At 36.0% G+C, this 25,064-nt stretch overlaps 3 protein-coding genes across 3 annotated transcripts in view; 1 reads left to right on the top strand and 2 right to left on the bottom strand.

Moving 5' to 3' along the window:
- The window catches only part of LOC102809082 (uncharacterized), a 33,228-nt gene extending 31,567 nt beyond the window's left edge, over positions 1 to 1,661 (bottom strand). The window contains exon 1 of the mRNA XM_085506555.1: positions 1,253 to 1,661. Coding sequence (XP_085362681.1) covers positions 1,253 to 1,333 — 81 coding nt within the window. The 5' untranslated portion in view covers positions 1,334 to 1,661. The remainder of the gene's footprint in view (positions 1 to 1,252) is intronic.
- Positions 1,662 to 1,935: 274 nt separating this feature from the next.
- Positions 1,936 to 7,247, top strand: LOC102808519 (dolichyl-diphosphooligosaccharide--protein glycosyltransferase subunit TMEM258). The gene is made up of 4 exons (XM_085506554.1): positions 1,936 to 2,026; positions 3,932 to 4,044; positions 5,452 to 5,587; positions 7,071 to 7,247. The coding sequence occupies exons 1-3, from the start codon at positions 2,024 to 2,026 to the stop codon at positions 5,576 to 5,578; spliced, it is 243 nt and encodes an 80-aa protein (XP_085362680.1). The 5' UTR covers positions 1,936 to 2,023; the 3' UTR covers positions 5,579 to 5,587; positions 7,071 to 7,247.
- Positions 7,248 to 8,401: 1,154 nt separating this feature from the next.
- On the bottom strand, positions 8,402 to 25,043 carry LOC100368323 (T-complex protein 1 subunit beta). Its single transcript, XM_085506553.1, has 13 exons — positions 24,920 to 25,043; positions 22,103 to 22,240; positions 19,433 to 19,621; positions 18,959 to 19,071; positions 18,514 to 18,640; positions 17,591 to 17,767; positions 16,887 to 17,014; positions 13,579 to 13,763; positions 12,515 to 12,682; positions 11,905 to 12,008; positions 11,422 to 11,521; positions 9,202 to 9,343; positions 8,402 to 8,660 (listed from the first exon to the last, which is right to left on the bottom strand). Exons 1-13 carry the CDS (start codon positions 24,920 to 24,922, stop codon positions 8,633 to 8,635), a joined length of 1,602 nt encoding a protein of 533 aa, XP_085362679.1. The 5' UTR covers positions 24,923 to 25,043; the 3' UTR covers positions 8,402 to 8,632.
- Between the last annotated feature and the right edge of the window lie 21 nt (positions 25,044 to 25,064).

The raw sequence follows: 25,064 nt of genomic DNA, 5'->3' as shown, positions 1-25,064 counted from the left end.
AATAAACCCCACAACAATTGTTTACATGTCAACAAATATGTGTTGCATAGTAAACAGATCTGATTTCACTGGAGTGGATTTCAATGACAACCATGTATCATGTATACAAAGTCAATACTTATACCAAAACAATCAACAGTAATTGGATTCAAAGTTCATTGAGGTTTAAATTTCACCATTCATGTTTTGGGACATATTTGTCAACATAACAGTTTTAGTCAATTTTACGTGTTGGAAAATAGTGTGTTTTTTCCATGCTGGTCAAGAGATTTCCCCACGGTTTGTGTATTAACAATTTTGGATCAGTAGATGAGAAAATTGATTGGTTTCATATTTATTCTAAAATACATTGATTGAATATACATGTAGTTGTTATTTGTGAAATGTTGTCCTTGTTTATATGATTAAAAGGATGAACATTTTTTTTTTTTGATATTATTCAATTTTTTTTTATTGCTTTAAAAAAAAACAGTTTAGGAAACAGTATTTTTAATTTTTCACCAGGGCCGAGAGATGTCCCCACTGTTGGTATTTTGAACATTTTGGATAAGTTAAATGTGAAAGTTGATTAGTTTCATTTTTATGTATAATCAGAAACAAATTGAAATGAGACAGAGTATAATACCCTAGTTGACTTTTGTGAAATTTTGAGAACAAGATTTTGCAAAAGTTGCGATTCTGTTTTTTTATGATCCCAGGAAAAGTAATACAGATTTTGTGGTTTTTACTGACTCACAGAAAGTTTTTTTTCTTTTGTGAAATTTGCCAAATCTGTAAAAATTCTCTTTAAAATGCAAAGAAATTCAGGGTCAGTCATAAAAAAATCCAGAGTAAATAATATTCAAATTAACATGTAAAATTAATTAACTGTAAAATGAAATAAAATAAAAACAATTTTTATTAAGTTTAATTAAACTATTTATTATCATAATGAAAATTAAATTTTTGTTAACTGTTACTAGTTTTACTTTCTAAGATGCCACATTTATATTGCAGACAGACTTTTCCTCTCAATGCTAATGACATTCTTTTGAGGCAAGACCTAAAGAGCTCCACCTGGGCTATTCTGTCTTGACACCAACATATGCAGTGAATAGTGAAAAAAATTAAATATTACATAAATCCAAACAAAATTCACGTCATAATAAATTAGAGAAACTTATAAATGAAAGGTTTATAATAATATTTAAAATTAAAGTCTAAATGCTGGACGACTGTTGAATTATAATTTTACAAACGCGACTTAACCTACCGTTTCATCGTGTGCTTCAAGATCGCCGTCTTCCCAAGACCCGTAGCCCTTCGATAGCGGGCTGAATAATGCCGAGCTCATGACGATCTCGCCCTCGCAGTCACGGAAGACGTAAAAAATCTCCGAGTAAAAATCCCGAGGTTTGTCTTCACATAGAAATAGAATTGGAGAGAGGCACGGTGTTTAGTTTCCGCGCGTAAACAGATCGGATCTTCATAATGTCACAGCACTGATTTGTGATAATGTCACATCGTCCGGTAATTTCGCGGTCGTTACATGACGGGGTCAATCAAAAAAGTACTTGATTTGATGCAAGTACGCTCCCGATCGGTAAACGCTAATACCCCAAACACAAGTGATCTCCGAACGGGTATAAAAGAATCAATAGACATCCAAACTACCATATCGCATATACTATGGCTATTTACTTTGGTATCATAGCTACTAAGGTTCGTTCGACTGTTCCATTGGACGAAATAGGGGTATTTGGAAAATAGGGTGAATATATATACGTATTACTTTCATTAACATGTGATATAGTTTTCAAATAAATACTTGATAACAATTTAAGACATATTACTGTAAGTAATTAGATAAAATTTCAAAATATTTCTAAAAAGTGCATTGTTTATAACTCCTTGCGTTTCCTACACTACTTTGGAACAGCCAAATCCACTGATTTGTGCGAGGGGCGCTGCCAGTGGAGGAAAGACATAGCTTGTTGTGCAAACACATAATCCTAATTCCTTTTCCGGTTTCGGGGCAAGCAAAATGGTAGGTACCGTGAAGTATGGTGAAGAAATCCCTGAAAATCAATCACATATTTTAGGCATCCGCTTTCTGGCTCAATCGCAATCCGCGATTCATATACTGTTTTGTCTGACTGCACAATTATGTTTCATTTGCAAAGTGTTTTTGAGTAAATAAATTGCATTTTATTCGGGACTGTTTTGTTTACATCGTATACTTTACTGTTGACGTGGCGCTGTTTATGAGTCGACTCCAGCAAGTTGTACGTATGCGGTATCAAACTGTACCTAAACAGGAGATCTTTGAATTGCCCTATTGTACGAATAATATTTAGTTCTGTCCAATACATATATAAATTACGCTATTCATAGCCGATGCCTTCCAGGTTGTTTTTATAACCCTGATCAGGCTTTCACTTCCGGGTTTCCCAGGTTGTACTAACCACTAGTACAGTGGCCCCTCGCTAAGTCGCGCCTCGGTAAGTCGCGATTCGGCTAAGTCGCGGGTACTTGGATGGCTCCCAAAATTTCTATTGTGCTTTGACAGCAGTTTTGAAGTACATGTACAAAGACTAATGTTTCGTGGCATAGTGTTTTTAACTAACCGTTAAAGAGACAACTTAACACCCACTGTCCGTCAATTGCTGAGACGAAATGGGTGACGCGGCCTTACTCAAGGTGTCAACAGGGGTGTCGAGTAGTGACCCTACATACTTCTTGGCCGGTCCCATTTGGTATACCTCTAAAAAAACTCGCTACAATGAGTTGAATTCATAGAATTCTGATCTCTATTTCTCAATTGAGCAGCATGTCAAAGCAAAAGCTATCCAGCCTGTTCGTACGCCATAAACTCACGGCGATCGACCGTGTCAAGTAGAGGTGAAACCAAGTTATGGGTTGCACGTGATCTAGCCGTGGTTGAGCCCACTATTCGTGGGTGGGTAAAAAATGAAAAGTAAATTTGTTTTCAAAGTTGACCAAGAGGCGGGACTGAACAGAAAAACATGCGAAAGTGTCCGACAATGATGACACCGATAAAGCTGTTTACGTTTCTTCAAGAACGGTCTGGCAGAACTCCACTATCTGGTCCCATCACTAAATGCAAAGCACACAACTCAGATATGACGACTTTGAATTTGAGGCCAGTTCAGGGTGGTTCTTGCGATGGCAAAGAGGACACGCTATCGACACACGCAGTCTCAATCCAAGCTCGATCTGTGAACATGGACGCTGTCAGAACTTTTCCCGAAAAACTGAGAGAAATTATCTATGAAGGTGGTTATTTTGACGAACAAGTTTATAATTGCGATGAAACTGGTTTATTTTGGAAGCTGTTGCCGTCAAAGTCGCAAGCAACAGCAAGCGCCCCACATAATATCGGACACAAACAAAATAATCAACGCAATGTTTACAGCAAACATAATCATGATTTTATTCGAATACTGCCTGACACATATGATGATACATCAATTAGCTAAACCGAGGGTTTATATGCGCTTTTTATATGTTTTTCAATGCACGATCTCCCTCTTTCACGAGGTCCCTCGGTAAGTCGCGGCCCTCGATAAGTCGCGGTTTTTGCTTGGATCCCGACACCCGCGACTTAGCGAGGGGCCACTGTATTCATGTTATTTCACCTGGGTAGCATAATATATAGTATTATGATTACACAGCAGAGAAAACTTCGCACTCGCTCTCAAAATCTAGCTAATTAAATTTAAATATATAGCATAATGACATCCATTGAACACCTGCACACCATAGAGACTAGACATCTTGTTAGTGAAAAGTAGTCCTTGTATTAAAACTGTGCATCAAAGTTTCTGTGGATTAATATGCATGAAAAATTGCTAGTACTGCTGTACACTACTCTTATGAAATAACTTCTGTTACTAAATGAATTAATGTTTGTCTTTTTTTTGCTTTTCAGTCTGCAATAGAGTCTATGGCAAGATACGTAAGCCCGGTTAATCCGGCTGTATATCCTCATCTCACGGTTGTTTTGATGGCCATTGGTATTTTCTTCATGGCGTGGTTCTTCGTGTATCCTTTTTCATTCGCTGGATATTTTTCATTTACACAGCTGTAATCTATTTGGATTGCATTCAGAATTCCCACTCCCATAAAAAGTGAATCTTACAAATTTGTCTTTGGTTTTATTAGGGAATCCTAATTTCAATTCACAGAATAATAACAATTCTGAAAGTAACCATCTTAAAAATGATGTATTTAGTCTTTGCTGTTGAGGTATTTCACCTCTGGTGAAATTTGTTGACCAATTAGAGCTTGTGTAACTGGAAGTGTCCTGTAACACAGGTCCTGATTGGTTGGCGATTTACTTCAGCAGCTGCATATTAATCTACCTCCATTATTTGTTAATTATTTGCCTAGCAGACTCGTTTAAACATTCACTCTCCTTAGTAAAATATACTGAATAGCCATGCATAATAAACAATCTTGGCAAGCAAAATTTTGAAAGTCATTCAGTGTTCTTCCCAGGTAATGTGCGAGTATAGTTGCCATTAATTTGCATAGTATACAATAGAAATAATTAACCTCTTTGAGAAAGTTTGAGAATGACATTTCATTGGTGAAACAGCCATGCTTAAAGGAGTGGGGAGAACAGTCATTGGGGTATTTGTAACACTATTTCATGGGCCATGAATTCATTTGATTCACCATACTTTAGACAGGAAATATTACGATATAAATCATCACCCTGTTTGCAGACACTCACAAGTTGTGCTTATTCATAGCCTACTTGTATTTATAAATGCAGGGATAGTAAATTGTAGGCTTTCTCGTGTCTGGATGTAAATGTTCTAAATCACTTAAAATGCATACCAGACCCCGTGGCCTGCAGACATTTAAAAAATATGGCATAAGCATAATGTAATCTGTTATATTACTGCTTTTATTAATGTTTGTGGTCTAATGATTCAAGAATATTCACTGGACAAATTTTCACAAAAGCCACTTTGATTACCTCATCTTAATGACTTGCAGTATTACAAGAATTGTTGTCATATAGAATATTGATGTGAAGTACATGCAAGATTTTCATTGCATATCATTCAACCTGTCTGCCCTTATATTTGTACACCTTTGATAACACATGGCTGGGATAGTACACATAATAGTTTAGAATTTTGGAAGCTGTGGCGCACTGATAATATAGAGTAGTACAAGCATGAACTTTTTATTTATAATACACGTTTTTTTAAGTTCTATGCTTTGTGTGTTACAATGCTTGTACTTGGTTACTACCATATGACTGACTTGCTAAACTGTACATGTTTTTGAGTAGACCATCATAAATGCTCTGATGTTCTCGGTAGTCTTTTTCAGCTTTTCCCATGCAGTGGATAATTAACAGAAGTCTAATGTCGGTATTAATTGTAAATTAATGCATAAATAATTTAAAAAAGAAATCCTTAATTCTTGTCTCAGCTATGAAGTGACATCGACAAAGTTTACACGTGATTTATATAAAGAATTGCTCATATCATTGGTTGCCAGTTTATTTATGGGATTTGGAGTGTTGTTTCTCTGTCTGTGGGTTGGAATATATGTATAGCATTAACTGGTAGGTGGACAAGTGTTTATAAGTATTGCACATGTTTTCAATAGATTGAAATGTAATTACTATACTATGGTGAACACAGTGAATAATGTTGACGCATATTTGACAAAATTCCAAGTTACCTCCAGAATCTGAATGTATGTTTATGCATGAAGTTTAATATTTACTGTAAAATACTTTTTTTTTCTTTTGCTTGGAATTGATTTTTGCTGAAGGAATGATTCAGGTAAAATAAAATCCAGCGAATATACCCTCTTTCCTATATTTTACATTTAACTCGCCAAAAATAAGTGAAAATAAATATCACACAAAACACCCAAAAAGTCTTTTCAGCAAAAATTAATTCCAGCTAAAATAAGGTATTTTACAGTAGTCGGCATGCCTCATTGGTGGCTGCATGTGCATACCGTATATTGGGATAATCTCAGTGTACTTTCCATTATTCAGTGCAACACGTTTTTAGGAATTGTCTGTTTCCCTTGTACCACAGACGACACCCTGTTTGCAGACACTCACTAGTTGTGCTTATTCATAGCCTTCTTGTAATTATAAATGCAGGGATAGTAAATTGTAGGCTTTCTCGTGTCTGGATGTATATGTTCTAAATCACTTCAAATGCATACCAGACCCCGTGGCCTGCAGACATTTAAAAACAGAAAAATTGGATATATTCAGTAAGTTGCACCTACAGTATGGTGGAACAAATCTAGGATAAATCTAAAGTACAAAGACTCTGGGATATATGTCCAACCCAAAATAAAATTATTGGTGATGTATGTTTACTGTCGGGATGGGCTGTGGTTTTATCAGACTTGAATTCTACCACCCAAACCATCTATAGATGTATAATTTGGAAATACTTGAAAGAAAGTCATTCATTCAGCCATGTGCCATTTACAAAATCATAATAGATTTATTCTTTAAATTAATGGCTAGCATTGTATTGTTGCAATATGGTTTGCTCCAGCATTGGTGTGGCAACAAGCATGCCTGGTTAGATAGCAAGCTAATGGAAACCAAACAGCGAATGTCTGTCACCGCCATATTGTTTTGGACATGCACATTGCCACCTAAATCTTGAGATTAGAATTGGTTAGATGAAAACACTTCTACAAGTGTGTAACAACTGGATAAAATTTTGGGGGATAACCTTGTCAAGATGAGAATTGCATCTTTTGATATTCAACATCTGTTTAGGTTTGTTTGTTCCAGTTGTGTAACAATAGCAAAATTGGTCACTTAGCTGACGACACCTGCTGTCCAAAACAATCATGGTGATAGTATTAGTAAGCTGCTGTAAATTAGTTTGTACAAGTTTTTCTGCTGCTGTTGTAAGCTTGGGCATTTCAGGTCAGAAATGTAAATATTTTGTTTGAAAACCTGTTCAGATTTTCTTTTGAAGAAAAGATTTCCACTACTCCATGCCAGAGGGCGCTGTGTTTGTTATCTGTTCTGCCTATAATGCTCTACTTATGATTTGTTTCAGATTTTGTTATACATATGATGCATGCAAGATGAATTCTTGTTCCCGAGAAGTCCATCGAAGATAATGAAATCATGATACAATTTAAATAGGCATGCATCATTGTTTTGTTTTTTATTTTACGAAATTCTAACATGTGCAAAAGAAAACATTTTATTGAAATAAATTTATCCACAAGTATTTGTCGGCTCAATCAGTCCTGCAAGTCAGGCTTGTTTTTGTAAGGTTGAATATGTGCATATAAATTGAACTGACCCCCCCCCCCCCATATTATGTAAATTCTGACAAGCCGAATATTCCCCACATCATAATAATGACTTCAGTGATGTACATCTGTGCAGACCTTTAGCCCCAAGTGCGACAATGTCTGGGCAACTTTTCAAAAACCACTGAGTACCGGTAGTTTGGAAATTTGTGCAAATGACTTGATAGTGCACATGCATTGCGTAGATAGATCTTGAATTCCCATTTTTAGTCATTTTCTTTACCCAAGGTACCTACATACAGTGTACCAGTAGACTTGGTGATCTGTTTAGTCAAAGTTGTCCAAACTGTTTCACAGCACACAATAAATTTGAATGAACAACATTCTATAGAGTTTTTTGAAGTTTTATTATTTTATACAAATTACAATCAGCTGCCCATTGTACCAGCAAACGATACACTGTAATATGGCAAAATACATCTTGTAAAGGAAGTGAAAAATAGACAAAAAGCACAATACAGCAATGGTCTTTAGGGACGACGTCAAAAGATCGATGTCTGATAAAAAACTTAATTCCTTTAGTTTTTTTCCAAACCCCCCTACCCCCCACCGAAACTTAATTGATAAATATTGGTCATGGCGTCAGACTACATTCAACACAAATTGATAATCCGATAGGAGTATGGCATAGCAGTTGGTTGTCAAAAGATTTTACATTTTAACGCACAGATTTACACTCGAACCAAACCATTTTTCTGTTATTTTTTTTCTTTTTTGGTTATTTCTGTATGATTGGATAGAAAAAAACGAACTACAAATACTCCAAGATTTTTTTCACTTCATTAAAAAATAAAACCGTATTTGTAGGATGGAAACTTTGAGGTCAAAACCCCCAAACTAAAGGAAATAAGTTTTTTATCAGACATGGATCTTTTGACGTCGTCCCTTATAGAGATGTGAAAGTAGATTTTAAAGGCAAGTCTTAGCTGAATGATTACAGCTCATACATGTGTGTAGTGGTGACTCCAACATGCATGGTTGTACTCCCAATGGTGCATCTCACATGTAGTATAAAGCTGTGACTTGCTACATTTTCTGGATGCAATCACCGAAAACAACACCACGTCAATTGCCTGCTTCATAAATGCATGTATAAATAGAAAGTCCCACTTAAATTCATCTCAAATATTCAAGATTTTACTTGATAAAGAATTGATGACTTGACCAACACACCACTGAGGTGAATTGTCTTTTTAAAATCTATTTTGATGACCAGTAAGGTCTATTGACAGACAGCAAACTGAAGAATGAGAAAGCTCATATACTCTGAATCCATAAAGTGTCACTTTTGGAAGAATATTTACATACAGTGATCTGGTTGGCGTTGTCTGTAAAACGTAAAAGAAAAAAACTTTCATTACTTACATGTAGGATATTCATCATTGTGAAAACACGACTTGTTTATTCCAATTGTTTTTGTATTTAGGGGATTTTATTTTTTAAACAAGGGAACAGAGGCGCAGCGCCCTCATGCCATGGTCATGCACCCCCTTACCCTGGGGAGCTGATCCTCAGGCAACCATAAAATTCTGATTGACCAGAGATCACATGTGGACACAGTCTTTATTCAACTGTGACCTGTCTGATAGTAATTTTGGCCGTAAAGAAGCCATAGAATGCTCCATTTCAACATAGAATTATCAGAAACTCCACATCATAGTAGGGAGCGCCGTATCTCCCCAACTTGGTGGCGCCGCTGAATTGCAGTGCTCCCTCTTGCAGTTTTTTTCTAGAAAAACCCCTGGTACATGTATGCACTGTATTTTACAGTACCTCATAGACGCCTGCATATACACATGTCAGAAATCAACCAGTCAATAAATAGAATACTAAGAACCCTGGAGAGCTGTGCATCCTAGACATACGTACCTTGGAGCCGATTTGATTATATCATCAACTCGTAGAATCATCTCGGCTGCCTCTGCAGCACTCATCAGGACTTGTCTCTTGACTTTAAATGATTCTGTGATTCCAAGTTCTTGCATATCTCCAACTGTCCCATCTATCATATCTGAAATAGAAATAACCCCAATCTCAGATCACTAAAAGAACAGCAATATGACATATATATTCCTTGTTGGTATGGCATGCCATGGCTGTTTATACCTAAGCACACAATTATGACAGGAATGGTTTGTAAAGGAAATAGCACACTGCACAGTACTACAGCAAATCTTCATTGTTTGAGTGAAATGGCAACAGAAATTAGAAAAATGACACATAAATGAAATCCTTCATTCCAAAAATTCTAATACATGCATGTCAAAATTTTATATTCAAACACATCAACATAACTGATGCAAATTTTGGCTGACTTAAATGCATTATCATAAAACCAAAAAGTAGTGAAAATTTCTGCAAAGTTTGATAATTTGAGATTGCGTGTTTCCCACATGATTGCAATTTCCAAAAGTACACGTGTATCGAAGAGCAAGCGGGCAATCTTCAGTTAAACTTCAATTAATGTATATGCATGGGATGACATAAGAGCATTGATAAACAAGATTAACACTTTGAGTGTCAAATATTTGTCCCATTTTATCAAAATTTTGAATTTATTAAATTATTAATTTGAAAAAAACAGAATTTATCATTGACAAAGTTATGAAAAGAATTACTATGAAAGCAATTTCTTTATTAGCCTCACACGAAAAAAAACATTTTTTTTATTTAATTTCATTTGGAACATTAGAATATACATCTCTGTCATGAATCTAAGTATGTGTGCACTGCTTATAGAGCTACCGTTAAAGTCCTAATATAAACCGCATACGTAATAGTAACCGCACCCCCAATTCCGGCTTCAGGGTTGAAGAGTTCTTAACAAAAATTGAAAACTTGAAAAGTACCTATTACTAACCGCACCCCCAATTCAACAAGACTGTGACTGACTTCATTGTTTCAACCAGCTGGTCCAAAATGGCATTGTTCCTAAACCTATTCATTTGTTTCGACAACATGCCTAAAAATATTCACACCTATTTATTGTTCAGCGGTGATAGGATGTCAGACACGCAATGAAACTGCTTTTGTTCTGGCGGCAACCTCTGTCAATACTCTTTCTGAATACGTCTGTGTTTCGTAAGTTTTCGACAATGAGCTGTTATCACCGTAAAAGTGTTAAATTCTTCTTCAATGCTCAGTTTATCTTTCGAAAACAAATAATTTCTTGATTTACAAACAAAATCATGTTGTTTTCCCATGGAAATCAAAGCCAAGACATCAAACTACATTATTGGTAAATCTCTTCCGTGTTCACCATGAGGTCGCTGAACTTTCATTAACATATTTAAATGACTATGTAATTTAGACACGTGGGCACCATCCAGCATTTTGATTGGTTAATTAGCGACATGACCTATTCGGTCAATAAAACGTCATGTGTGCATTCAAAAACATGGTCGGTATCGTATCGACCGTTTACATGTGACTGAAATCATTCGTTTACGGTGAAACTACTTGCATTTCATAACAATTCAACAGATTTATTTTTCGTGCGTTATTGTAATGACTAATGAATAATAATTGCCAATTTAAACACTTCGAAAACAAGTAAGTTATTCACTTGTGAACCACAGCATTGCCGGATTGCGCTACCGTTCTGTGATCATGTGCTACTAAGCAGTGCATTCGTGTTTGTTTTTACTTGAAACTTCTGTTAGAATATACTTTTCGTTAACAAGAAAATTAAAAAAAAAAATTATTACATTAAATATAGTGAGTATTTTTTTATCATGTGTACAGTTTTTTTGATTGACTGTAACTGTAACATTTCGTAACGCCTATTTTAGAACCAAAGTAAAGACTCTCGATCTTCCCTGACGCCTATTCAAGAGATTGTACGGTGTATTGTTTGTTTTGTGCAAGTGTTGTGGGCAAAAAATGACCACGCCCATTTAGTGATTGCAATATGTACGTAATAGAAACCGCACCCCGAACTTGAGCTTTTGATCCCAATTTTTAAATTGATATTGTAATATAAACTGCGGTTTATATTAGGACTTTAACGGTACTACAAAACATGCGAGATATCGATGTGACTAACTAGTGTTTATATCAAGGTAGATTCATGATATGCTAGATACTTACTGAGTCCCATTGTGTGTTTTCCTGCCGTGTGAGCAGCTCGTAGTTCAGCCACCAACTCTGAGCTGTCAAATCCAGCATTGTCTGCAATAATGGTTGGAATCTGACAATATGGTAAAGAAACAAGGAATCGGTGAGTGGAGATTCAAAATGAAATGAAACCACAGGTTGGCTTCAGCAGATATGGGTAGTGTTACATGTGGGAACCCTGAATTTCTACAACCAGGTACCAGGTAAAATTTTGCTGCCTGGTACAAATGGATATGCATCAAGTTTTGATTTAAGATTGCCATCTACATTGTATACATTAAGTTTTGATTTAAGATTGCCATCTACATTGTATACATTAAGTTTTGATTTAAGATTGCCATCTACATTGTATACATTAAGTTTTGATTTAAGATTGCCATCTACATTGTATACATTAAGTTTTGATTTAAGATTGCCATCTACATTGTATACATTAAGTTTTGATTGTTAGCTTACCTGTTGTAATGCTCTTGCAAAGGATTCAATAGCTACAGCTTCTTTCCCTGGTGTTCTTGCTGCTAGAGCATTTACAGCATTAGCCATTAGCATCTCACTGCAACCTACAATAGAGATGATTCGTCAATGAAATATTGAATACATTCATGTGTATGAAGCCATCAAAAGTGTACAAAGATATAGGCAAGCCAAGTTGAGTGGCATGCAATGAAGATCTAGCTGAAATAATGTTATGTACAAGTCCTTGCTTACTTCACACAAAGTCTACCATGATGAATAGAGCAATTAGGAAATAAGCATACATGTCTGAAGGCCACGGGGTCTGGTATGCATTTTAAGTGATTTAGAACATTTACATCCAGACACGAGAAAGCCTACAATTTACTATCCCTGCATTTATAATTACAAGAAGGCTATGAATAAGCACAACTTGTGAGTGTCTGCAAACAGGGTGATGTAGAGTACTACCAGTTGGATGATGGAGAGATGAGTGAAGCTCTCTATCAAGCCTTCAACATAATTGCAAAAAACAATCTATGAAGGATGCCAGTACTTTCATTTAGTGTTTGATGCAAGCGAAGATTGAATTAGATATGACAGATCAACTTACCTCCTCCAAATACAGTTCTTGTTTCTTTTACAGTCTGTGTGAGTACACACAATGCATCGTGAAGTGATCTCTCAGCTTCGTCTAATATCTGCCGAGTGGCACCTCGCAGTATTATAGTACATGCCTCTCCCAATGCTACTCCGGAAAACTTTAATAATTTATCTTCACCTACAAAAGATCAAGAGATACAGTTGCCATGGTATTTAAAGGGTCATATGCTGTAACTTCATGTAATCAAGACTGTTGTCTTAAAGGGAAGCTGACAATTAAAATTATCACCAAGGATTTAATATGATCGAAATAAAATGTCTGCTGGCCACGGGGTCTGGTATGCATTGAAAGTGATTTAGAACATTTACATCCAGACACGAGAAAGCCTACAATTTACTATCCCTGCATTTATAAATACAAGAAAGCTATGAATAAGCACAACTTGTGAGTGTCTGCAAACAGGGTGATGTTTTTTATTAAGAAACTACTTGTACTGCCTGTACTCTTTTTCACACCCGAACACGCCCTTTTCACAAGTGTTCACTCAAGATGACTTTGACAGTAAGTAATAACGTAACAAACAGCATAATTAACTTGCTGGCTCCCAGAGTTATTAGTGGTAGTTTGCAAATTACTTTATGTACAAATGCACATTTTTGAAAAGCCATGGCTTCTGAAAGAAGAATACAAGTAAACCAGAGTGTCACAAATAAACATGATCTATGAATTTTATAAAAAATTATTGAGCCCAAAAAATTGCTTTTCCAGTAAAGTTTTGTAATTTATATCCACACCAAACACACCAACAAAAGTCTTGGAACTAGTTTCCCTGGAACTAGCATATTTATGATCACTACAGCAGTATTAAAACCACAGAATGGTGGCAATTATGAATTAAAATTGATGAACTTTGTGAGCTTCAAGTTTGTTCGACAATTAACATGGCAATTTATATTCAATTGCAAAGCTTACAAAATGGAGATTAATCTATCTGGGCAGAACTTACATAAATAATTTTCTAGACCCAAAATCACAACATAGATTATTAAAAAAGTCAACCTAAAGATACTTACCAATAATGATTTCTTCTATAAGATCACAGGTACCAAGTTTCACTAATTCAGGATGGTCAAAAGTTGATACAATTTCCCCACCAGTAACTAAGGCTAACCTTTCTACTCCTTCAAAATCGGCATGCTCTATCGCCATGACGCCAGCATCAGCAAATAGCTGTTCTGGATAATTATAGATGAGTTGTCTAGTATTGGAATAAACAGCAAACATTAGTTCCTCCACATGTACTTTACTGGGAGTCTACTCATAATGAATACAGCAATTAGGAAATGTGTTTAATCATATTTTTAAATGTCTGCAGGCCACGGGGTCTGGTATGCATTTTAAGTGATTTAGAACATTTACATCCAGACACGAGAAAGCCTACAATTTACTATCCCTGCATTTATAAATACAAGAAGGCTATGAATAAGCACAACTTGTGAGTGTCTGCAAACAGGGTGATGTTTTATATTCTACTGGTTTATTGTTTCATTAACAAGATTGTTTCCTCACAATTTATTCAAAGGAAATATTGGTTGTGAGCAGCTCACCGCCATAATTACCAGTAGACCTTTATCACATAAAGCCTTGAATTATGACTAAGCCAGACACATTTTTGATTTGCCACGATTTTGTTATTTACCAGCTTGTCTGTAATTGTACTGGGATTGGTCCTGGTATGTATATGTATATGTACATGTATACACATATATAAATATAAATATACATACACATTGTGAAACTTATTTTATATTCGCTTTCCCAAATAAAAGCAAGACCCATTTTTTTTAAACAACTGAGAACTAAATAATTCACAGTTTCACATATGTGTAATACACATTCACATTGTAGCATTTGAATAGAAGCTGTTGCTTCTAATACAGGTTTTACAGTAACACGAGTTAAATAGCAGTGGTTAGGTGACCAATCCACATGCATTATGCACAGTTATGAGGACCAGTTACCTCATTACGCCAATATAACTTTATATTAATATAACTCGCAATATGATTCACTACCATGCAGATATTGTACACAATGTACATCGGGGATTTTTTTGAACAAAGGAAAAGGGGCGCAGCGCCCTCATGCCATGACCATGCACCCCATTACCCTGGGGAACAGATCCTCTGGCAACCATAAAATTCTTATTGACCAGAGATCACATGTGGCCACAGTCTTCAACTGTGACCAGTCTTGATAGTAATGCTCCATTTTAACTAAGAATTATCAAAAACTCCGCACCCGGGTAGGGAGAACCCAATCTCCCCCACTTGGTGGCGACGCTAAATTGCAGTGCTCCATCTTGCAGTTTTTTCTAGAAAAAACCCTGTACATGGATTTAGAATAATGCAGTGATTTTATAGCAGGGTTCTCCACGGTTTGAAAATTAAACAGGGCGCACCAATGTGAAGTGGGCGTGGCACATTTGTAACGTGCATCATTGGCAAGGATGTTGAAAAATAGAAACCAAAAAATCTATTAATCTACATATTATTACATATGCATAATATATATTTATTATTACAAAATGAATAGGAATTTTGAAGAGCTATTATTAAGTAAACGTCAGCACGTACAATCAGCTGATTTTAGCTGCACGATTCCTCAAGCGGCGACATCAGTTGTTTACAAGTAATGATCGCGTCCAGAAAAAGACGTAACAAGTTTGTTATTTTATTTTCCCAAATAGATACATACATGCTTTATTTAATTTTTAGCTAAAATTTATATTTATGATTTATATTTATTTGGACGAATCAAAATAAAATGTATGTCGCACAAACGTTCGTAATTGGTTCATTAAAAAACTTGCATGAATGGCACCAAAAACCAAGGTGATCAAACGAAATAAAATGTACACAATAGAAGATTTTCGATCTGCAGTTAACAGTTACTATTAAAAATAATAGAATTAGGTATAAAAAAACAAAATACATACTTAAAAGAATAATTTTCATTCGAATCGAAAGTTTGATGATGTCTGCTTCGTTGAAAACAGCTATGACCCTGAAACAGTTCATTTTACTATGTGCACCCTGATACTATGTAACGATGCTTTTGACTGGCCAAAGCCACGCATTGACGCGAAAAACAACCAATCAGAATATTTGTTCCAAAAGAACACAAGTAAATTTATTTCCTCCACTTATGTAGCGAGTTGAAAGCATGGCCGTTTTACCGGCTTTTTAAATCGTGATTTAAAGAAAATTCAACTTTAAATAGTGACATTTAAATATAAACATTTACATGTTCAAGCAAGCATTCGTGTGGACTTCTTGGTGATCAGCAATGTGATGGTACGTCGGCTGCGCTGGTCGTTTACCGATCATGCAAGTGCATAGCTGCCCGGTTGCTGCCTTTGTTCCACTCGGCGGTGACGATGTTGCCGCTACCTAGTCACGGCGTGAACTTGGTTTTAACCATAGACCTTATGTTTAACGAATGGTTTTACCGATAACGATTTTATATATTTGATGTCACCCTGGCAGTAAAAATATGGGTACGGTAATGCACTTTTCTAGGCCGCATGTTCATATTTAATCGTGTTGAAAAAACTTGTAACTTTTTGTTTGGTGGTGTTATCACCTCACGGTGACCTGCTACGATACCAAGCTGGAATTTTCACAGTTGCACCTTAAAACAATGAACCAGTTACCCTGAACACGATGAATCATCTTCGGAAGACAATGAGTGTTGGCCTGGTTTGTAAACAATTCTTTGTCTGGGACCATGCAGGGCGCACAGGAAATATAACAGGGCGCTGACAATTTAAACAGGGCGCCAATTTCAGATAACAGGGCGCGGCGCCCTGTAAACACCCCTCATGGAGAACCCTGTATAGCCAAGTGAATCAATGTCAGCAAACAGTTTTTCCAAATAATGTAGATGACCAAATATTTGCTTGATTATTATTTTGTATCTACAGACATGCAGATGTCATGTAAATAATCTCCTGCATATAAGGCAGTATAACTCAATTCAAATTTCACACTACTGAGCATGTTACTGCACATATATGTAATCCATTATGAGAGAGATTGTGCCATTATATTATAATAGAAAACCTGAAAACAGACTAAATTTATGTAAATTTAAAAAAAAAAAATTAATATTCATACAACTCTGAATATGATATATGAATAAGAAATAATCTCTGACAATAGAAACAAAAATAATAATGCCAATTGTGACAATTTTTATGCATATAAAATAAAAAAATGTTCGCTGACCCCCTGCCAAATATTAATTTAATGAAAGTACGACCATGTTCAAATTGGGTAACCCCTTCTTAAAAATGCTTTGACAGTGACATATTTCTTACCTATTAATAAATACATTAGCGCCATGTTTAATAATCTTATCTACTTTGTTTTTCATCTTCTCCTTTTCAGCTAATTCCAAATCAGCAATCTTTGCAGTGGAATCGACTCGTACTCTGGAACCGAAGATCTGTCATTGGAAAATAACAAGTTTGACAATCTGAATATGCATTATAACATAAGTCATCACACTATGTATTCAAATGCTCCCAAAGTGTGTGAAATACAATAATGTTCACAAGATGCTAGATCACAGCAGATGCATTTATTTTATTCGAGGAAGGGATTTCTTATACTGAACACAAAAATTCTTACAAGAATCATGCTCATTGTATGCAAATGTCTGCAGGCCACGGGGTCTGGTATGCATTGAAAGTGATTTAGAACATTTACATCCAGACACGAGAAAGCCTACAATTTACTATCCCTGCATTTATAAATACAAGCAGGCTATGAATAAGCACAACTTGTGAGTGTCTGCAAACAGGGTGATGTTTTAAAAATGTGCAAAGAATGATTACGTTATTTATTATTTCACTACGTTCACCCACAGTGAAAACAGTGTACAATATTGCAAAAACATTCCATATGTTCATGTCACTTGATCACTGACTTTACTCTGTGGTTCCTTGTTTGTATTGAATATCTTCAATAGTATTTAACACTATGACATGACATCATTCAAGGTCACAACAATAAACTTTACCTTGATTTTATCTGCATCCATGGCGGTATTAGCAATAAGAATCTTGGCGTTCTCTATACGCTTGGGTTGATTAACGCCAATCTTCTTGTCTAACAGGAAACCTTCATCAAGTATGGAGTCTAACATGCTACCACCTAGCTTCTTGATTATCTGAATAGCGTTTAAATCACCACTACCCTATATAGACAAGGGTAATGCATATGTCACAACAGAAAACATTCATTGAATAAAGAGTCTAACATGAAACAACATGGCTTCTTGAATAGCAAATAAATACTATTGGTAGAATGTAAAAAATATATGATATCCAAGGGCTTGGAACATACATGTAAGAAAATTATGTCAAATATCACATGTGACTGTTTCACAGCTACTTCAGCAACATATAGGAATGTCTGCTATTTATATAACAATTGATTCGTAGAGTTGTTATATGAATGGTGGTTATTTGAAAATTTTTACAAGATTTTAGGGTGATTTTATCAGCGGTATTACATCTCACAAAAAATTGGCAAGCTGTAAAATGTGGGTAACATTGCATTGCCAAAGGTCTTAAAAAATGGTCTGTTTTCTGGTGCAGCCCGCACAGCGCCCTCTGTTGACAAATTCATTAAACTGAACTATTGGTGCACAGTCAGAAAACAATCAGAACAATTTGACCAGAAATACAGTTTGACTGGAAATTTTTCTTACGAAGACTAAAACAAGCCATAATTTGGATTTTTGCAGATGATCAGTCAGTGATGTTAGAATCACAAAGATCAATCAGATTTGTCGGTTAAATATGCGACATTGAAAAAAACATGGTATTATATTACATGGATACATAAAACTCTTCATCACTAAAATATTTCAAGTTTTGTAAATTACATGCAACTAGAAAATCAGATACAAAGATGAACAGACTAACAGTTCATACTTACCTTCAGTCTTAGCACAGCATCCACAGCTAGATTAGCAAAGAAGTCTTTATGTTGAGTTAGTAGCTTTGAACTTAAAGTTGTCCTGGCAATATTCAATAAATCTTCACGAAATTTAACAGGGTCATCTCTGTGAAATGAACATAATATGAACAAGTCATTGTAACATCCGTGCTGCTATACAAGTTCTGTTCTGTTGTCACACCACACTGTTCTATAAGGACTCCAAGTAAAATACAAAAAGTGATGATTGAAGATTAAAATACAATAACAGTGTGTCATCAAAGCCGATATGACACACCACTGTTCCTTGGCCTTTCATATTGACATACTGTTTCAGTTAATAAAAAACTTTATGCATCATTGTCACAGGGGATTAGGATGGGCATCATTTATTCACAATGAGCCTGCCTACGGGGTTTCAATGTATTAACTACTTCACAATTACCCATGGTCCAAAGCGTTTTCTTCTAAAACTCTTCTTGCTTCATCAACAGACTTTCTCCAGCCTCTGATTACAGTTTGTGGATGAAGTTTACTAGAAACAAGAGTTTCAGCTTCCTGCAGAAGAGAGTAAGTCAGTGTTAACCCCAACTACATGTAATAAGAAGTTATCCATTTTGACAGAATCTGAAACTGTCAAAAATATGCTAAAGGGATGATTTGAGATGTTATATTCGACGAAATTGTCAAAGAACAAAAAAAAAGAGATAAAATAATAAAAAAATTTCCTGTCAAAAAATGGTTGCTTTTCAAGTTGACAGGTACCTAACTAATACACCGTCTGAAAATGACAATTTGCTTTTGAGACACTGAGAATTGTAGGCACATTAGATCATCAAAATATGCAAGGACTCCTTATGCAATTCGCATGCCAACAAAGTGATAGACTTGGATCCTATCAAAATATGCTAGGACTTACCTTAAGCAGCTCGCATGCTAACACAGTGACAGATGTAGTTCCATCGCCAACCTCATCATCCTGTACCTTACTGATTTCCACCAATACCTTGGCAGCAGGATTGTCTACACCGATTGACTTCAATATCGTTGCTCCATCATTTGTCACTTGGATTGCATCAGTAGCATTTGGAGATTGTAAAATTTTGTCCTGTAATCATGTAAGATGACAAATTTACAAAAGGCTCAAATCTAAGAGACGCCATTACGGAGGCCATGCAGGCAATTGCCTTGATGCCTCATCTGTAAGGCATCTATATCAGTCTGTGAGAAGTCTTGTGTAACACAAACTTGCCAGAATTTACTATAATAATCACAATGCTTAAAGATGAACACAAGAAAAGCTATGGAGTCAGTTACCCATCTGAATGTTTTGATGCCCTTAATACTCTCTTCACACACATTAAAAGTTTTTAGAAATTTTGGCTTTGAAATTGGGTGTCCCTTGAACTGTTGTGACTACCATTACTATTAATAGAGTTCCCAAAATAACGTCATCATAGAAAATAAAAGCAGCAGTAGTATTGCCTTCAACAATTTAGTCCAGGGAAGTGAAATGAGGTCCCTAGGATATACTGAAGTACTATATGTACATAGTATTTCATTTGGTTTCTTAATCTTTACCAGTTGCCAATGAAAAATTTCATATAGATTTTACTACAATTAGGGTGTCAATTTTTTCCCCATTTTGGCAATACGAAACGATGTGATGTACAAAGTCTACTCTAGATTTTCAGGGTTCTCCACGAGGGGTTTTTACAGGGCGCCGCACCCTGTTATCTGAAATTGGCGCTCTGTTTAAATTGTCAGCACCCTGTTATATTTCCTGTGCGCCCTGCATGGTCCCAGACAAAGAATTGTTTACAAAACAGGCCAACACTCATTGTCTTTCGAAGATGATTCATCGTGCTCAGGGTAACTGGTTCATTGTTTTAATGTGCAACTGTGAAAATTCCGGTTTGTTATCGTAGCAGGTCACCGTGAGGTGATAACACCACCAAACAAAAAGTTACAAGTTTTTCAACACGATTAAAAATGAACATGTGGCCTAGAAAAGTGCATTACCGTACCCATATTTTTATTGCCAGGGTGACGTCAAATATATAAAATCGTTATCGGTAAAACCATTCGTTAAACATAAGGTCTATGGTTAAAACCAAGTTCACGCCGTGACTAGGTAGCGGCAACATCGTCACCGCCGAGTGGAACAAAGGCAGCAACCGGGCAGCTATGCACTTCCATGATCGGTAAACGACCAGCGCAGCCGACGTACCATCACAGACATTGCTGATCACCAAGAAGTCCACACGAATGCTTGCTTGAACATGTAAATGTTTATATTTAAATGTCACTATTTAAAGTTGAATTTTCTTTAAATCGCGATTTAAAAACCCCGGTAAAACGGCCATGCTTTCAACTCGCATCATAAGTGGAGGAAATAAATTTACTTGTGTTCTTTTGGAACAAATATTCTGATTGGTTGTTTTTCGCGTCAATGCGTGGCTTTGGCCAATCAAAAACACTGTTACATAGTATGAGGGTGCACACAGTAAAATGAACTGTTTCCGGGTCATAGCTGTTTTCAACGAAGCAGACATCAACAAACTTTCGATTCAAATGAAAATTATTCTTTTAAGTATGTATTTTGTTTTTTTATACCTAATTCTATTATTTTTAATAGTAACTGTTAACTGCAGATCGAAAATCTTCTATTGTGTACATTTTATTTCGTTTGATCACCTTGGTGTTTGGTGCCATTCATGCAAGTTTTTTAATGAACCAATTACGAACGTTTGTGCGACATACATTTTATTTTGCTTCGTCCAAATAAATATAAATCATAAATATAAATTTTTGCTAAAAATTAAATAAAGCATGTATGTAACTATTTGGGAAAATAAATTAACAAATTGTTGCGTCTTTTTCTGGACGCGATCATTACTTGTAAACTGATGTCGCAGCTAAAATCAGCTGATTGTACGTTTACATAATAATAGCTCTTCAAAATTCTTATTCATTTTGTAATAATAAATATATATTATGCATATATGTAATAATATGTAGATTAATAGATTTTTTGGTTTCCATTTTTCAACATCCTTGCCAATGATGCACGTTACAAATGTGCCACGCCCACTTCACATTGGCGCGCCCTGTTTAATTTTCAAACCGTGGAGAACCCTGATTTTAGTGAGGATACTGCAAGATGTTTAATTTTAACCATTACCAATTTTTCTATTTTAATAATGTGAGGATGAAATTCACTAGATTACTAATAACATTTTTGCTGTCACAACATAGTTGTCAGTAAGTGAGCTAAAGATGGCACTCCAGAACACAGTAATGCCAGTGATTAGAGGAACTATGCTACTAAAATATCTTTAAAATTGAGAGAATAATCTAGCATTCATGAATGATTAGTACACGTGGTAGTACATTTTCAAGTGAGCAATGAACTGATCACTCTTCTTATAGTGTGCACAAGATATTTACATAAACCTAACCATATGTAAATATCTTGCAACCACTGATAATCATGTGCCTTTTATAACAGTAGGCTATATGCAGAATGCAACTCTACACAATTATAGTGACACTTTGCTCGTATTGAATAAAAACAGAATATATTTACCATTCCTTTGGGTCCTAATGTACTTTTAATAAGATCACCAATGGCAATAGCTCCAACAAATGATGACAGTCGGGCACTTTCACCCTTCTCTTCCTCTGCCTGTCTATTGAAGATATTCATGGGTGCCAGTGACAACGCCTAGAGAAACGGTGGAAAACATGTAATCATGACATCGTTGTTAAAATGCTGAGAATGTACAAAAGGCAATAAGGTGCCAATCACTGTCGCAGAGCAACTACCGACATAATCCGTTTTATAAAATGTTTTTTTTCCTGGAAGACAATTATAATTAAGGATTGTGGTCGTTATATATGTAAAAGCTGTGCTCTCGCTGTCGCTCGCAAATGTCGTAAATTACGAAATTTTGACAAAATTTACGAACAAAATAAATATCTATTAGTAGGATTTACGAACACATTTTGTACAAAATACCCTCGCAAATCGCCCTCATTTAATTGTCAAGACTCGACTGTGATCATCACGCGTGTTACGGTTTGAGTGATTGCCATTTTAAAGTTAAACAACGTCCCGTTACTTCTAAGATTGCAACAATTGTTACATGGTGATCGCGATCAACACGGAACTGCCACTGAATGTATTTTTCCACTCTAAAGTTATTTTGGTGTCATCGCACATGCGTAGTTTAGTCGACATGTGTTTCAAGATACCCCGCGACATTACTCTGAGTATGGAACGGTTTCATGTCGCCCTTATCAAACACGTGATTTATTTATTTATTGAAAATGGAGACTACGTCAAAAAGGAGCAGACAACTGCTCGACGACTATTTTTCACGACGAGATGGAGAAACCGCTAAATCGTGTTCAGAACCAGAAACAAATGGGTGTCCTAACCCTGACAGCACCAAGAAACTGAAAGTTGATCGTACTGCAGCACGATTTCAGAAATAATGGAAGGTTAGCTGCGGTTCCGTAGCTCTTTGGTGCGACATACAATCTAATTTTGCCCTACCAATTTCATTCGGACGTCTTGTTTTTATTTTTGTTGTTGTATGTCGAACATGGGCCGGCCAGTCTCTGTCACGTAAATAATGCGGTCGGCAACATAGGGCTATGATTCCACAGCTAATGGAAGGTGAGACAATGTTAGCGAATCGATCGAAAAATATTATAATTTGTGTAAATTCTTACCGGGCATTCTTAGCATAGCTGCAGTTCTGTAGCTCTGGATTTCGCTGGTGTCCGTGTATGGCGTTTTTTGTTGCATCGGTAGTCTGATTCGGTCGTCTATTGGTAACCCTAGGTAACGTCTATTGGTAACCCTAGGGTTTCGCAATTACCAATAGACGACCGAATCAGACTACCGATGCAACAAAAAACGCCAAAAACGGACACCAGCGAAATCCAGAGCTACAGAACTGCAGCTATTCTTAGCATTGAGATCGAGTTACAAGACCGAAAGTTACTTTAGTTACTTTTTCACTTTAATTCAGAAATTTCGATGAAAATAAATAGTCATTTTGTGTCGTCATAAACGTCAACATGCGGGTTTGCACGATGAGCACGGGAGATTACTTCATAATAATATTGATTGGCATTGAGTTTTTTTCTGAGAAATTTCCCGTGAAAATTTATTCACAGACTTATGTTCTTGGCAGTGAACTTAGTGAACTTTTGAATGATGACTATTTTCCCCACTGTTAACAATGTGAGCTTATCATGAATATGTTTAATTAATACTGAGTTATTCAAATAAAGGTTCTGGTGTCTACATTTTATATTTTGTTGTGATGTTTTGTTGTACCATCATAAATGGTACATTTTGTGGAGCAGACTGCCTAATTTGATGTCATGAAATTACACACAAAATTAGAGCTCAGGTTGCACCAGCAAGCACCATTTTCAGCATGCTGTTCTTGTTTTCGGCGGACGACAGAGGGGACACCTCCCTCTCCTTCTCTCTTCCCCGTTGTGCTCGGTCGCGGGAAAATGCTCCGCAGTTTCCAGACAAAGTTTACTAATACTTTTTTTTCTTGATTAGTAAATTTACTATTACCTAGCAAATTCCAGAGAGAGCCCAGAAAAGGAATGTAAAATACAATGTTCACATGAAATTTGAACACATTTTAAACTAAAAATCCCATAAATAGCAAGATGATTAAAAAAACACAAGACAACCCTACATTTCTAGAAATTATGCAAATTAGCAAGTCTGTGAAAAAAAAAAATATTTGTTTAATCTTTTTGATTTTGTTTTTACTTGTACGTTCGAATATGGCAATAATCTAGCTGGTGTCTGTTTAATCAAACCAGATTTGTTTCAAACGATTTTTTATCTTATATCGCCGAAGACTGTTACGAAAGTTGAATACTAATAACCTTATAAATGCTTCATGCAAACGAGAACAATCAGATCGGACAAAATCAAGATAGACTACAACAAGAGTTATTCTCAAATTTAATATCTCTCCCATGAGTGATATCAAAAAAATAAGCCACATCGCACCATGTCCCTAGTCATTAAATTCATCGAAAAAGATATTCTGCCTTAGATTCCGTCTGAATTTCCAGTGATTATTATAAAGTTGAATGTAGTATTTATTTGTGTATGCTGAATCATTGTGGTGCTAATCTGGTTCTTTATTAATTAATACGAGCATTTAGAGACTGGAGCTTGTTTTACTGTAAAGCTAAATTGTTGTTCGAATCAATCGAGGAATAGGACAGACATGGACATGTTCTGCTTCACAATGTCAGAAATCTCCACACGTGGGAAGCCGGTGCAGGCGACGATGAGCGCGGACGGAGTAAAATAATCAGTTATACCGTTTAAATCGATCACATATTCCGTACTTACCATATCTGCAATTTAATCGGCACGAATAATCCGTGCTATGGGTAATACTGACAGAAAATCTCAACAACACAGGTACTTTTTCCGCTGAAAACTGCAAGTTCACTTCGAAGATGGCGGAATGTCACGGTCTCGCGAAGTCTCGTAC

The sequence above is a fragment of the Saccoglossus kowalevskii genome, chromosome 12 (genome assembly GCF_978046115.1).
Source record: "Saccoglossus kowalevskii chromosome 12, keSacKowa6.1, whole genome shotgun sequence".
NCBI classification, from domain to species: Eukaryota; Metazoa; Hemichordata; class Enteropneusta; family Harrimaniidae; genus Saccoglossus; species Saccoglossus kowalevskii.
Note: the sequence above shows the minus strand (reverse complement) of the source record. Positions and strands in the feature narration are given on the sequence as shown.

What these genes read in the sequence shown, in the direction of transcription:
- LOC102808519 (XM_085506554.1), top strand. An exon ending in TTCATGGCGTGGTTCTTCGT is followed by an intron (nt 4,045 to 5,451) that starts GTATCCTTTTTC and finishes TTCTTGTCTCAG; the next exon opens with CTATGAAGTGACATCGACAA.
- LOC100368323 (XM_085506553.1), bottom strand. An exon ending in GAAAACGCTTTGGACCATGG is followed by an intron (nt 18,641 to 18,958) that starts GTAATTGTGAAG and finishes TTCATTTCACAG; the next exon opens with AGATGACCCTGTTAAATTTC. An exon ending in GCTAATGTATTTATTAATAG is followed by an intron (nt 13,764 to 16,886) that starts GTAAGAAATATG and finishes TTCCAATACTAG; the next exon opens with ACAACTCATCTATAATTATC.